General features: G+C 41.0%; 1 protein-coding gene across 1 annotated transcript; it reads left to right on the top strand.

Annotated features, from left to right (window-relative positions):
- Positions 1 to 541: 541 nt before the first annotated feature.
- Positions 542 to 12,774, top strand: LOC146696870 (uncharacterized). Its single transcript, XM_085474227.1, has 7 exons — positions 542 to 605; positions 1,674 to 2,057; positions 3,031 to 3,205; positions 3,348 to 3,475; positions 5,140 to 5,433; positions 8,072 to 9,253; positions 12,755 to 12,774. Exons 1-7 carry the CDS (start codon positions 542 to 544, stop codon positions 12,772 to 12,774), a joined length of 2,247 nt encoding a protein of 748 aa, XP_085330353.1.
- Positions 12,775 to 13,410: the final 636 nt, after the last annotated feature.

The following is a 13,410-nucleotide window of genomic DNA, read 5'->3' as shown; positions in this document are numbered from 1 at the left end:
GTTGCCATTAGTGCGAGATTGTCTCCCTTTGAAAACAAACAATACTAGTTTTCAGTTAGCACTGCGACCCACCGCATGTGTTTATACAGCGGGGTGCAAATGAGGGTGAGGGGCTCGGTGCTCCTGTCCTTCTGTCTCCACAAACTCACAACTCCGACCCCACAGGGAGTCTTACATCTGAACCCCCGAGACATACAAAGCTCAACATCTTAGTTAGAGACGAATAAAAGATCATGCTTGGTAATGTTAGATATTATAAACACAACGTATTAAACGTATTAAAATCACACTTTAGCCCGTTGGAACATCTATTTTTTCATGTGGATATTTTGCGAATACACATGCTTAATAAATGGGGAGTATTTTTTTTCTCTACAGACCATAATGTTAGAAAAGTGCTTAAACAGACTTGTCTGTTATAACCTACTGTAGGAGTTGCATTTCTCCATAAGCCAAATGTGGATGCAATTAACATTTAAACTTTAAATTTCTTGCTTCCTAAGCTGCACTCCCTTTCCTTTTTTCTTCTTCTTTCCAACAGATGATACTGAATATAAAGCATGTCCTGTGGTTATATTGCCTCTGTGAAGCTGCAGCTGCAACAGGTAAGCTTTGAATGGGTTAGTTCTCCTCCCTTGTTTTTTAGTCACTCCTCTTTCTCCTGCTCCCTGGCTCCATGCCTAAGTTTTGGATTTTCTCTGTTTTTCTTTTTTTTAGTCACTCCCCACCCACATCCCTCCCTCCATTCTTCTCCCCGCCTCTGCCCTTTTTCCCCTTTGTATTTCTCTACTCTTCTTATAGCTCCAGAGCAACTGTTTAGCATGTTTGATAAGTTTCTTCCAGTCTTTGCTGTGTGAAACCTGCAAGACTCTACTTAGCGGTAGGTCAAGAGGAATTGAGGGTTACAATCTAGGACCTGCATACTACTTGTCCACATAGCTTTGTCTCTGTCTCTGGGTATGGGATGGACACCTTTCAATTAGACTCTGCTTCCAGTCTGGAAGCTGAACAGCTGGTTTCATCCCACATCCTAATAAGACCCTCTGTTGAAGCACACAGACTCACACCTCTTGGCCTGTCCGCACGGAGCATTCCTCCCATTATTCCCTGTGAATGCTTTTCTACCCCATCCAAAATAACTGTAATCATCTTATTGCCATTTGCATTTAGAACTTTATCTGACATGCAGAATACACATAATACTGTTCACTGACATACTTCTGTTTTTGTGGGTTTGCTTATTTAGTTTATCCTTTTTTAAAAAAAGCAGGAACATGCACAGAGCTTAGCAGCAAACTTTCATGAAATAATACAACCATGATGACTTTCCCTCTTTCCCTGATTATCTATAACTTGATGCAGACATGCTGCACATACACTGCCCTTGTGTTGAATATGTTCCCACACCCATCATTTTAAAGTTGAGGTTTAACTTTCCAAGAGTCAAGTCATAATGGATGCTTTTTTAAAGGCTTGGTGCAGTGGTCACACCCTATCAGTGCAAATGACTTGTGCATTTCATACTGTCTGGTTCGATCTGTTAGGATAAGAGTGAAAATTGAAGAGGAGATATGTGCATTTTGAATAAAATAAAACAATAAAGAAGGTTGCCATTAAAATAGAAACATTAAATGAACTTGCACTCCATCTAACTCTGGCCTTTTGCCTTTCAGCCTCAAATGCATTATCAGTCATCCAACCAGTCATAGGGTCCCTCTCAGGGAAGGTAAATCTTCCCTGCTACTTTTCCACAATCCCAACCTCAGCACCAGTCATCAGTCCCAGTGGAACAGTCGTTTACAACAAGGATTACTTGCGGATCAAATGGAGCAAAATACAGGGACGAACAGAGTCCACGGTGCTGGTGGCACAAAATGGGATCATCAAGCTAGGCTCAAGCTACAGGAACCGTGTATCAGTACCCAGCCACCCTGAAGTTGTCGGTGACGCCTCGCTCACAATTGTGAAGCTGCGTGCCAGTGACGCTGGCACTTATCGTTGCGAGGTCATGTTCGGGATTGAAGACACCCAGGATACTGTTAACCTTGATGTCAGCGGTAAGAGATTCCCAGTATCCTTCCTCTATTATGGTGGAATTAGACAAAAACTTTAAAATTGTAGAGGTGGGATGCTGCAAAACTTAATAATAGTGAAATGCCACACAAGTGCTGACAGAAATGTAAACAGGATGGGAAAGTTATGGGCGTCCTTTTGCTTACATTGATAGCAGCAGCTAACCGTTAGTCATGCAGAGTAACCACAGCTTTTATTTTAGAGGTGACGCTCTCTTGAAAAAGAGTCAGATGACCTTTTTTTTGGTAATTTTCCATATCAGCCACAGCAGTGCCTTAGTTCCAGTGATTATCAGTTCATTATCCATTCAAACACAGTGCATTGCTGTAATATTGGGTGCCACCGTGTCAGTATAGATTTTTTATTTCATTTTACGGGCACACAGGAAGCGTTAGTATGTCTGTGGGAGGCAGTATTCTTCAGCATCCTAAAAATGATAGCGCCCTTATGCTGGTAGGGGATGTGGTGAGGTGGAGGGTGGGGTCATCAATCCTTACCTAGTGTCATGTGCATTCTACATGCTCTCATTTGAGAAGTACGCTGGGAGATATAACTCATGTAGAAAACATGGGTGGGGGGGGACACTCAGATAGTTTTGGTTTTCACTGGTTTACAATCTGCATAACCTCTTTTCCAACTCTCTGCAATGTTAATTATGACTATCAATCATATCTTTTGCGTCTATTTACTGTCCACAAATATGGGGATTTCAGGGCCATGGCATCATATGGAGTTCTCTCGTTTGTTTGTGGTGAACTGCATTTTGTGTCGCTCCTCCATTTATTGCAGAGATCCTTCTTTCCGAAGAAGCTGAGTGACCTAGTTATATCACACATAGAGGGTGCTTTATAGGACGTTTGCCATAATTTACAGCGCTGAAGTTAAACTAATGACTTCCAGATCACTCTATGCCTGAGTTTTTAATTTTCATTTTCATTTTTCACTGCTTATCGTTAGGTGTTGTCTTTCACTACCGATCAAGCATCAGCAGGTACACTTTGGACTACCAGAAAGCTGTACAAACTTGTGAAAACGTTGGAGCAAACATTGCAACCTATGAGCAACTGAAAGCAGCCTATGAGGACGGCTTTGATCAATGCGATGCCGGTTGGATTGCTGACCAGACAGTGAGGTTAGCTGCATTTCAGTTGCCTGTCCCAGAGACAACAACACTGCTGTTTAATCACGTATGCTCTATATGTCCGACTGAATTCTGGAGTGATGTGAAAGACAAAGACTTTAAAATGGCTCTTTGTTTCTCTTTTTTTATACAGATACCCAATTACAAGGCCAAGAGAGGGCTGTCATGGCAACCTTCCTAATAAACCTGGTGTCAGGTCGTATGGAACCAGAAAACCTACAGAGACCTACGATGTGTACTGTTATGTAGGCAAACTGGATGGTAAGTAGTGGATTGTCCTTCCGTAGCACTGACCCATGTTTAGTCTGAACTTAAGAAGCCTTCAAATCATCATCCGTGCTTAAGTACATTTAATTTTTACAGTTTGGAAACACACTTTTGTTCTTGTTTAAATATAAAAGCTGGTGAATGTGGGTGACCTTTTTCCAGTTTCCTTATAAGTGGGACTTGAAACATATTTTCTACAGTGGTTTTTGAATGAGACACCAACAAAAATGTGATAATGGGGTTATTAAAGGTCTTTGGCCCAGTTTATGGGAAGTCTTAGTTTGTCTTTTTTCTCTGTCCATCCTGTTATTCCTGTTATTTACTAAAGTGCTTTATCAGCTACCTTAGGATTTGTACTGCGCAGTCATCTTAGTCAACACAATATATGTTCAAATATATTTGTCACAGTCTTCGAGTCATAAACGTGAACCCATCCGCTGAGGACATATACACATATGCATATACACACCCCTCATCATTATTGTGTGCATTAGAGAATAGAGATGGACGAGAAATGAAAGGACAAAATCGATAGAGATGACTGACATGTTACAGCGGTCTTCCTCTGGAACTGAACAAGGAAAGTTTTGGCACCCCACAACAACCTGAATATTCATTTCCATTATATTGTAATATTGTCTCAGTTTTCTGACCATTTATGATCTAGGAACAGACATGCTTGGCGGATGTGGTTTGATGTGTTCGAGGTTGTTAAGTGTAATAACTTGGCCATAAATTAACCATGAAAATTAATGAGTGAGCTGCAAGACACTGACTGCTTTTTTTCTATAGTTATGTAATTCCAGGGATCTTATAATATAGCTAAACAAAATGTGAACTCCATTTATGCTTATAGCAGTCATCAATATGATATCTAAAGAGCAGGAAGGGTCCAGTAAAACCACCGTGTAAAATACTGAAATCAAATAGGTTTTTTGAGGATATAACGTATGTTATCTGTTTTTAAAAGGGAAAACATTCCTGTGTGAACGACATCTCCTAATCTCAATGCCATGGTAAATCAATGGGATGAAACCATCAAGGGATATTTGAAACGTTACGCCCAAAACTAACTGAAAACATATAGGCAGTCTGCCATCGTCTCTTAATGTTGTTTGGTTTTAGTTAAGATCTTGGCTTTTAGTACCCTTTTCATTTATATAATCCTGTGAGCATAGACAAACGTTCACACTGGTCATTCTGCAGAGATTCTGACATGAACATGAAGGAAGGAAACAGCAGGTGTTTGCTCTACCCACTTTGGGGAAACCTAATGTCCTGCAATACAAACATATTTATGGACAGGCCAGGCACATTTTCAGCATTGCTATCCCACCTCAGAATAATATAATGAAAGAACTACTGTTGTCCTAAATATGATTGGTGGGAGATGTTTTGGGTCTCTGCCCTGCACAGCTGTGACTGATGTCAGCTGTGTTGGTCTTTTCTGAAAGGTCAGAATGGAGTAAAAATCTAAAGTATAGGCTATTTCAGTATGTTTTCAATCTAAAAATAATAAATACATTTTAAAGGAGAAATTACTTCTGATCTACTAGGTAATAAACCCTCTTTTTGTGTTGCTGTGACCACAGATGATTTGTTGCTATTTCGCCTATGTGCATCTACATTTGCCACTGTTTCTCATTATTTTTTATCAGGTCAAGTCTTTTATGCTCCCGTGACCCATAAGATGACTTTTGAAGAAGCCAGTGAAGAGTGTAAAAAGAGGAAAGCTGTCCTGGCAAGTCCCGGACAGCTGCATGCTGCTTGGAGACAGGGGCTGGACAGATGTGACTACGGCTGGCTCTCCGATGGCAGCGTACGGCATCCTGTCGCAGTCCCCAGAACTAAGTGTGGCGGAGGCCAACTCGGCGTGAGGACCATGTATCGCTACAGAAATCAGACTGGCTTCCCAGAACCAACTAGAAAGTTTGGGGCTTACTGCTTTAAAGGTAAAAACTCACTCCAAGATTCCTGTTGTTACTCCTTATTGCATTTGGAGTTTGTAATGGAACAAAGTGTTACCTACATATGCGACGTATATGTTAGAAGAGACAGAAAGTGACCAAAGACACAGACCACTCCCTAACAAAACCATGCTTGACTGTAAGGAGCTATGATCTCATCTCCTACATTCACTCCTGCTTCTCCACCCTTTGATTTTCTGTGTCTTTGCACCACATTACACTTTTCCATATCTGAATCACATTGACCTTTTTAACATATCTGAAAGCCTCTCTTTCCTCCCTCTTAGTTTGCGTCTGTTTCACGCCTTGCGATTGCATAGTTTCAGTAACAGCAACATGAGCAACGCTGAGGGAGGATTTTCTTCTGAGCACGGCATGTCATGTGCCAGACTACAGCATCCCGTTGACCTCACTGTCTCAAAGTTTGTCTCCCGCCCATTTCTGAGGCAAAAAAGCGAGCCAAGAGAAAAGTGAATTCATAGTGGTAAACTCTGTTTTCTTTGAAAGCAAAAGACTGACTTTTTTTTCTTGATTGAGGAATAATGACCAAAAGTTTGCTTAAGAGAATGAGAACAGTTTATATCTGTTTGACTCTTTATTGCTTCCAGCTGGGCTAATCAAGGTTTCTTAAGCTTTACCCTCGTACAACCTCAATGTTATTGTGAATCAAACAAAAACAAGTTAATGCACTTGAGTGCAATTTTGAATATTTAAAGATATCAATCTTGGTAATATATAAAGTCAAATTAATTGCACATTATAACAAAGAATCAACCTAAACACTAAATAAGATCATGAGGATTTTTAAAAAAAAATTTTTTTTCGCCAACTCTTGCTGCACACTGTGATAATTACTGACCATGAGAGGGAAAGGAATTATAGCTGTAGATCTTTATAAATAGTGACGTTTCATGGTTGACTGGAAGTAGGCAGAATTAGATTTAATCCCTTAAAATGTGAGTGTTCTTAACTAATCGGTTTTCTTAAAACAACAGAAAATGACAGGTGATAGTTGCCATTTAGAGAAACACCAAAAGCAACTAATGCCACATCTGTCAGCCTTTTTAGCCTCGCTATCTACCACCTTTCCATCTTTCACCTCTCATTTCCTCTGTCAGTTTGCTGTCTGTCATTCTCACTTGTACTTATCAGAGCAGACGTTTGGATAATGGACAAAGCTACTGCTGGACTTCTAAATTCAGTCATCCTTGCTGACCTCTGACCTGGCCTTTCCATCTTTACAAATGAGAAGTTGGACAGATAAGCCGCCCACTGCCTGGCCATTTACTGCCCCTGGGCCATGCTAACTCTCGTGTTGATAAGTCCCTGCAGAGTTCACGCAAATGGGCCACCTTCAGCTTCTGCTCTGTGTATTTCATGTCAGCCCTCTCACTCGTGTTGTATTTACACTCCCAGCGTAAGTGCTTTTCAAGTACTCTCATTTGGCAGGATTCACTCCATCATTTCCTGAATTCCCACGCCTGATCATATCTTAATAAAAGGAATATTGTGTAAATCGACTCTACTTAGATTAGACAAAAAGACGAAGAGAGAAGAGGTAGTGCAGTGGGAAAATTGGAAAATTAGTCTCTGATTGATTTTTGGAGTGGCCTAAAGAAAACAAAGGTCTGAATAAAGGGAACAGCTCAAACTCGTTGGTGACATAATGCACTGAGAGCAAGCACAGTTTTTCCTGTAAGGGAAAAACATATGTCACACCTTACATCAGAGATAGTTTCATGAGGAAAGGGGTCTGCTACGTAATGGTCAACAGCTGCCTTTACAGATTCTGCCTGCACCCCAGAGGAAAGCTTTCTAAAACGGCTTCACTGGTGTTTATGAGTAAATGAGATAACTTTTGATGAAAGTGATCTTGGGAAGACAGGGGAGAACCAGTGTTAAAAGAACGTCTTAATAATTGTAATAGTAAACTTTAAACACCATCACTGTAATCAAGTGATCAAGTCAAGGGCTGCTCTTCAGATAATCGGGTGGGTTGAATACACGAATAAAAAAGCCAGGGTAGCTCTTGACCAAACCACAACACTAGATTACTTATGATTTATATGGTGTTTAATTCATCTGTTAAACACATGGTTGCCCTTTCCCACAGAGCACGCTCATAGAAACATTTAAAGTGCACTTGGCTGTTCAAATAAAATTGAGGTAATCCCACTGATTCCATGCCCTATAATGCACAGTAAAACTTTGTTACTGTGGTTTCAACAATTTATTTGAAGAAGTTTAATGAATAACTGTTAAAGCTAGATATGAGAGAGGAAGCCTTTGACAGGGAAGTTTCTAGGAAACTTGGTATTTAAATATTGGGTGGCCACTTATTTTTGCTGCTATCGCGAATTGACTGCAACAGACTCATTAGACTTATCTCGCAAACTTATTAAGGGTGACTTAAAATTGACCTGCTGAATCACATTACTGTTTGTAATCTTGGCTTCTTAATGTACATCAATATGGTGTTTGTGAAATGCTGACAATGAAACAATGAATCTTGGCTATCCAGATCAGTAATGTGATAGAAATGTCACTTTAGCCAACCAAAAGCTCTGTTTGATACGTAAATTCATTCTGACTTTGTGATCATGTGCTTATGTATGTTGTATAGGAAGGAGAATGGTATTCAGCCAGACTTCCTTTGTGGATGTATCTGTGGTAGAAATGACCACCAACATCATCAGTCCTAGTACCTCCATCCCTTTACTGGAGAGTAGCACCATTCTGACAACTACGACATCTGAAAAAACATCAGAGGCAGACGTTTCTCCAGATTCTTCTACAGATCCTCCATCTATGTTCTCAACCAGCATGGCTCCACCTCGCCCCACCCCAGCAGGCCATGAGGAAGAGTTAATCACAACAGTTGCACCCACTATCAAAGACGACCATGAGGACGATGATGATGTAACAGCTGCGCCAGATTCTCGCACTGATGATCAAAATGTAACCTTTGTGGAAACTGCTGCTGCCCATGGTGGCACAGCCACAGAAACTAAGATCACGGTGGAAAGCACTGATGCCACAGTGTCTGATGATGAGTCAGATGATCAATCAGTAATTCAGGTCAGCACGATTCAGCCTGACGTCCCTATACCAGATGCTTCTCTCCGCAACGAGCTCATGTTTGCTGAAGGGGAGACAGAGGAAACTGTCATAGATCCTAGGAACATCACATCGATCTCTGATCTCACTGACACTCCGACCAAATCATCTGAAGTTAGCCATGAGGAAATGCTTAGCTCCTCACAATTAACACCATCACCTTCAATCAGTGATATAGCAACAGACGATAATTTGAGCTACGATGACATTTATCCTATAATAGGTTTAGAGGGTCAGCCACCTACTAGGGCATCCCAACCAGATGGCTCAGCCAGCCCTTCAGACACCAATAGAATTGATGATACAATCACAGCCATTCCACCTTTAAATAACACCCATCGTGTCAGTGAGGTGAAGGTAACCACCACAGTGACACCAAATACTGCCAGCAGTGTTGAGACACCACCAACACCTGAAGTTTCACCAGGCACAATCATCCTGATCGACAGTGTAATGTTAACTGAGGAAGTGAAATCTTCAGCAGCTGTCCATGTCTTTGATGAGTCTTCCACTCAGGTGACAGAGCGAATTGGTAGCACCTTGATGGAGGACGAAACAGCAGCAGAGTTTGGTACAGAGTTCTTTATATCTGCTCCAACGACTTCAACGGTGGCCAGTACAACAGCCCATCCAGCTGCAGTGATCACAGATAACCAGACCACCACTACGCAGATTCAGACTGCATCAGGTAAGACGCTCCAACAATACCATAATATTTCAGCTTTCTTGTGAAATTTTTCTGTTCAGTGCAGTTTTTTTTCTCTGTTTTGTTGTGAGATTAAAGGAGTGACAAATGAAAAGAAAGGCTGATGTTACAAGTGTAGTTTTGCACTTTGTTCACATTGCTGTGTTTTAGGCCCATTTATTGTAATGTTGCTGATGTAGAGTAGCTGCAAATTGGTTGTTCCTCTTGGGTCTGTAAAGACAAAATTATGGAGAGAATGCAGAAAACGGATATGTGAATATAGCAAAGCCAACTGTAAAGGGTTTCTTCTTTAGCATTTTGTTTACATCAGGTGAATGGGTGGCTTAAAATCTACTGTCCTTATTTGTACGAGCCATTAAGGTCGTTAACAGTAGTGGTTAAGTTATGGTTCAATGGACTTGATCTCTGAATTTTGATAATATATAACTACGGTCTTTGCATAGACTCAAACATAATTAGTTACAGTGAGGGAGTACTCATGGTTCTGTGGTGTTTCAAATTACTGGTTGTAAGTCTTCAGTCATTTAGTAAGAGGGATACCCCTACCACATGTTTATGTGTTATCAGTGACTGCTGCTGAATGGCATGCTTTGCCTGAGGGAACCAGATACAGTGGGGCAAAAAAGTATTTAGTCAGCCACCGATTGTGCAAGTTCCCCCACTTAAAATGATGACAGAGGTCAGTAATTTGCACCAGAGGTACACTTCAACTGCGAGAGACAGAATGTGAAAAAAAAATCCATGAATTCACATGGTAGGATTTGTAAAGAATTTATTCGTAAATCAGGGTGGAAAATAAGTATTTGGTCAATAACAAAAATACAACTCAATACTTTGTAACATAACCTTTGTTGGCAATAACAGAGGTAAAACGTTTACTATAGGTCTTTACCAGGTTTGCACACACAGTAGCTGGTATTTTGGCCCATTCCTCCATGCAGATCTTCTCGAGAGCAGTGATGTTTTGGGGCTGTTGCCGAGCAACACGGACTTTCAACTCCCGCCACAGATTTTCTATGGGGTTGAGGTCTGGAGACTGGCTAGGCCACTCCAGGACTTTCAAATGCTTCTTACGGAGCCACTCCTTTGTTGCCCGGGCGGTGTGTTTTGGATCATTGTCATGTTGGAAGACCCAGCCTCGTTTCATCTTCAAAGTTCTCACTGATGGAAGGAGGTTTTGGCTCAAAATCTCACGATACATGGCCCCATTCATTCTGTCCTTAACACGGATCAGTCGTCCTGTCCCCTTGGCAGAAAAACAGCCCCATAGCATGATGTTTCCACCCCCATGCTTCACAGTAGGTATGGTGTTCTTGGGATGCAACTCAGTATTCTTCTTCCTCCAAACACGACGAGTTGAGTTTATACCAAAAAGTTCTACTTTGGTTTCATCTGACCACATGACATTCTCCCAATCCTCTGCTGTATCATCCATGTGCTCTCTGGCAAACTTCAGACGGGCCTGGACATGCACTGGCTTCAGCAGCGGAACACGTCTGACACTGCGGGATTTGATTCCCTGCCGTTCTAGTGTGTTACTGATGGTGACCTTTGTTACTTTGGTCCCAGCTCTCTGCAGGTCATTCACCAGGTCCCCCCGTGTGGTACTGGGATCTTTGCTCAACGTTCTCATGATCATTTTGACCCCACGGGATGAGATCTTGCGTGGAGCCCCAGATCGAGGGAGATTATCAGTGGTCTTGTATGTCTTCCATTTTCTGATGATTGCTCCCACAGTTGATTTTTTCACACCAAGCTGCTTGCCTATTGTAGATTCACTCTTCCCAGTCTGGTGCAGGTCTACAATACTTTTCCTGGTGTCCTTCGAAAGCTCTTTGGTCTTGGCCATGGCGGAGTTTGGAGTCTGACTGTTTGAGGCTGTGGACAGGTGTCTTTTATACAGATGATGAGTTCAAACAGGTGCCATTCATACAGGTAACGAGTGGGGGACAGAAAAGCTTCTTACAGAAGACGTTACAGGTCTGTGAGAGCCAGAGATTTTCCTTGTTTGAGGTGACCAAATACTTATTTTCCACCCTGATTTACGAATAAATTCTTTACAAATCCTACCATGTGGATTCATGGATTTTTTTTTCACATTCTGTCTCTCACAGTTGAAGTGTACCTCTGGTGCAAATTACTGACCTCTGTCATCATTTTAAGTGGGGGAACTTGCACAATCGGTGGCTGACTAAATACTTTTTTGCCCCACTGTAATTTCAGGATGATTTTGACAAAAAAAAAAAACACAGGAAGAGAAAGATAATAATAATATGAAGCAAAGAGAGACATTTAGAGAGTGTGACCAGCGCCATCTGTGAGTTAAAGCCCAAGCCTTTGGACAAGCTGATCATAAATGATTCACTGCAGTTTTTGATGGGATTATTTCCCAAAACAGTAAATTCTATTGTTATAGCTGTTTATATTTAATAGTGAGATAAAATAACCTGGTTTTGTGCATAATTCAAATGTTTGAGACTGAAACTATGTTTTAAATTGTTGGAATAATTTAAATATATTTTGTCACAGTAAAACGTGAAAATCACTAAATGTTGCTTTCAGTGGTGGTCTTGTTTGCATAACTTCCCAACCACGAGCACAAGAGAACTAAATTTCTAAAGATAAATGATGGTCTATTATTTTAATAAAGCTCCAAAAGTCAGACTGAATGATAGTAAGGAGCTGTGAGCTGTTCACCACAGGGGACATCAGAAGCCACAAAGCAGACATGAAAGCTTTATGAAGAAGTCTTTAAATCTGATCCTTACACTTAGTTGTGAAATCTTTTAGCAAGCAGTGATTTGGTTGTATGAGTCAGTTACAGCCAGGGAACTCATTAAGCAATCATCAGTGGCACTTCTGTGTTCCTCTATACTGGCTTCATTGGGCCAACATTGGATGATCTCACATGCAAACAGCAGCTGCACCGTTTTTTGCTCCATGAATTTTGCATCTGAGCTTCAAATATTGTTATGGTGACTCATTTCTTGTCCCTGGAGAGCAGTCTGTGTTGAAGGGTAGGGATCTGCTAAATTGGAAAGCATACAAGTGAATGAACTGGTCATTTTGCAGAAACTGAGAATAACTTTGTGGTAGGTTCTAAGCCCACCTGAGAGAGCAATGATCTGCTTTCCAAATTATACACAATGAAAGTGCTAATGTGGCCATAAGCACTGTGTATATCCAGTGTTGTTGGTTTAGATGCCAAGAATGCACATGACATTGCTTGTGTAAGAGAGCCCTCTCTGTGAAAGAAATACAAACTCTGTCTGTACTTCTGTATTTGTACTGCAAATAACTATGCAGCTGCAGTATTTCTCTCCTCGTGTGTGCACGTACTAGCTTGCTGACAGCCAGCCTGGCAATAGCAGAGGTGTGTTGGCAGTCTACCTGAGTAACCACAGATGCCTTTCTTCAGTGCAGACTGGACACCACCTCAAAAGATGATGTCATTTCTAACTCACAGTCTCCATTCTCTGTCAGGACAGCTGGAGGCTGCCTGACCAAAGTGGGTGATTATAGCTACTTTTACTGCTACATCATGTGATGTAGCTCAGCTGAGACACTCTCTTTTCTGCCCTCCCAGTTTGTGTGGGAAAAGCTTTTGGAAAATATTGTGGCACTGGGAAGAGTGTGCCGTCTGGATGCATGGTAACAAAGTGCACAATAATATCAATGAATTGTTGTTTAGAGCACCTCAAAATCTGTCAGAGTTATTGTGAACTGTGCACATGTGTTTCTGATTAATTGCTGACAGTTAAATTCATTGTTTAGTGCTTAGTGTTTATATGGCATATTATGACTTGTTGAAATATTGGTACTCTGAGGCGTGGCAACCACAGATGTCACAAAACCACCAACAGTACATTCTTACAGTAATTAAACATCTATTTAACATCCAGTCCACGAAAGCTTGCTAAACAAATCTTTATAAGAGTACTTAACATTTTTAGAAGTGGGCTTAATTGCATTTTTGTAAAGTCCTTGATAAGAGGATTGCACTTTAATTATACTTATTAATGCTATTTTGTGCAAGGTTTGTACTTTTAACCCTCTCACATACATTTATGCAGTAAACTCTAACAACCCTCACCTATTTTACCTTGTTGGAATTACACTCCTGTATAACTGTGTTGTGC

This window comes from Copadichromis virginalis, linkage group LG12 (assembly GCF_057382275.1).
Source record: "Copadichromis virginalis isolate Kocher_CV1m ecotype Utaka linkage group LG12, C_Virginalis_male_GT1.1, whole genome shotgun sequence".
Taxonomy (NCBI): domain Eukaryota; kingdom Metazoa; phylum Chordata; class Actinopteri; order Cichliformes; family Cichlidae; genus Copadichromis; species Copadichromis virginalis.
This window is presented reverse-complemented; position numbering and strand designations above follow the sequence as displayed.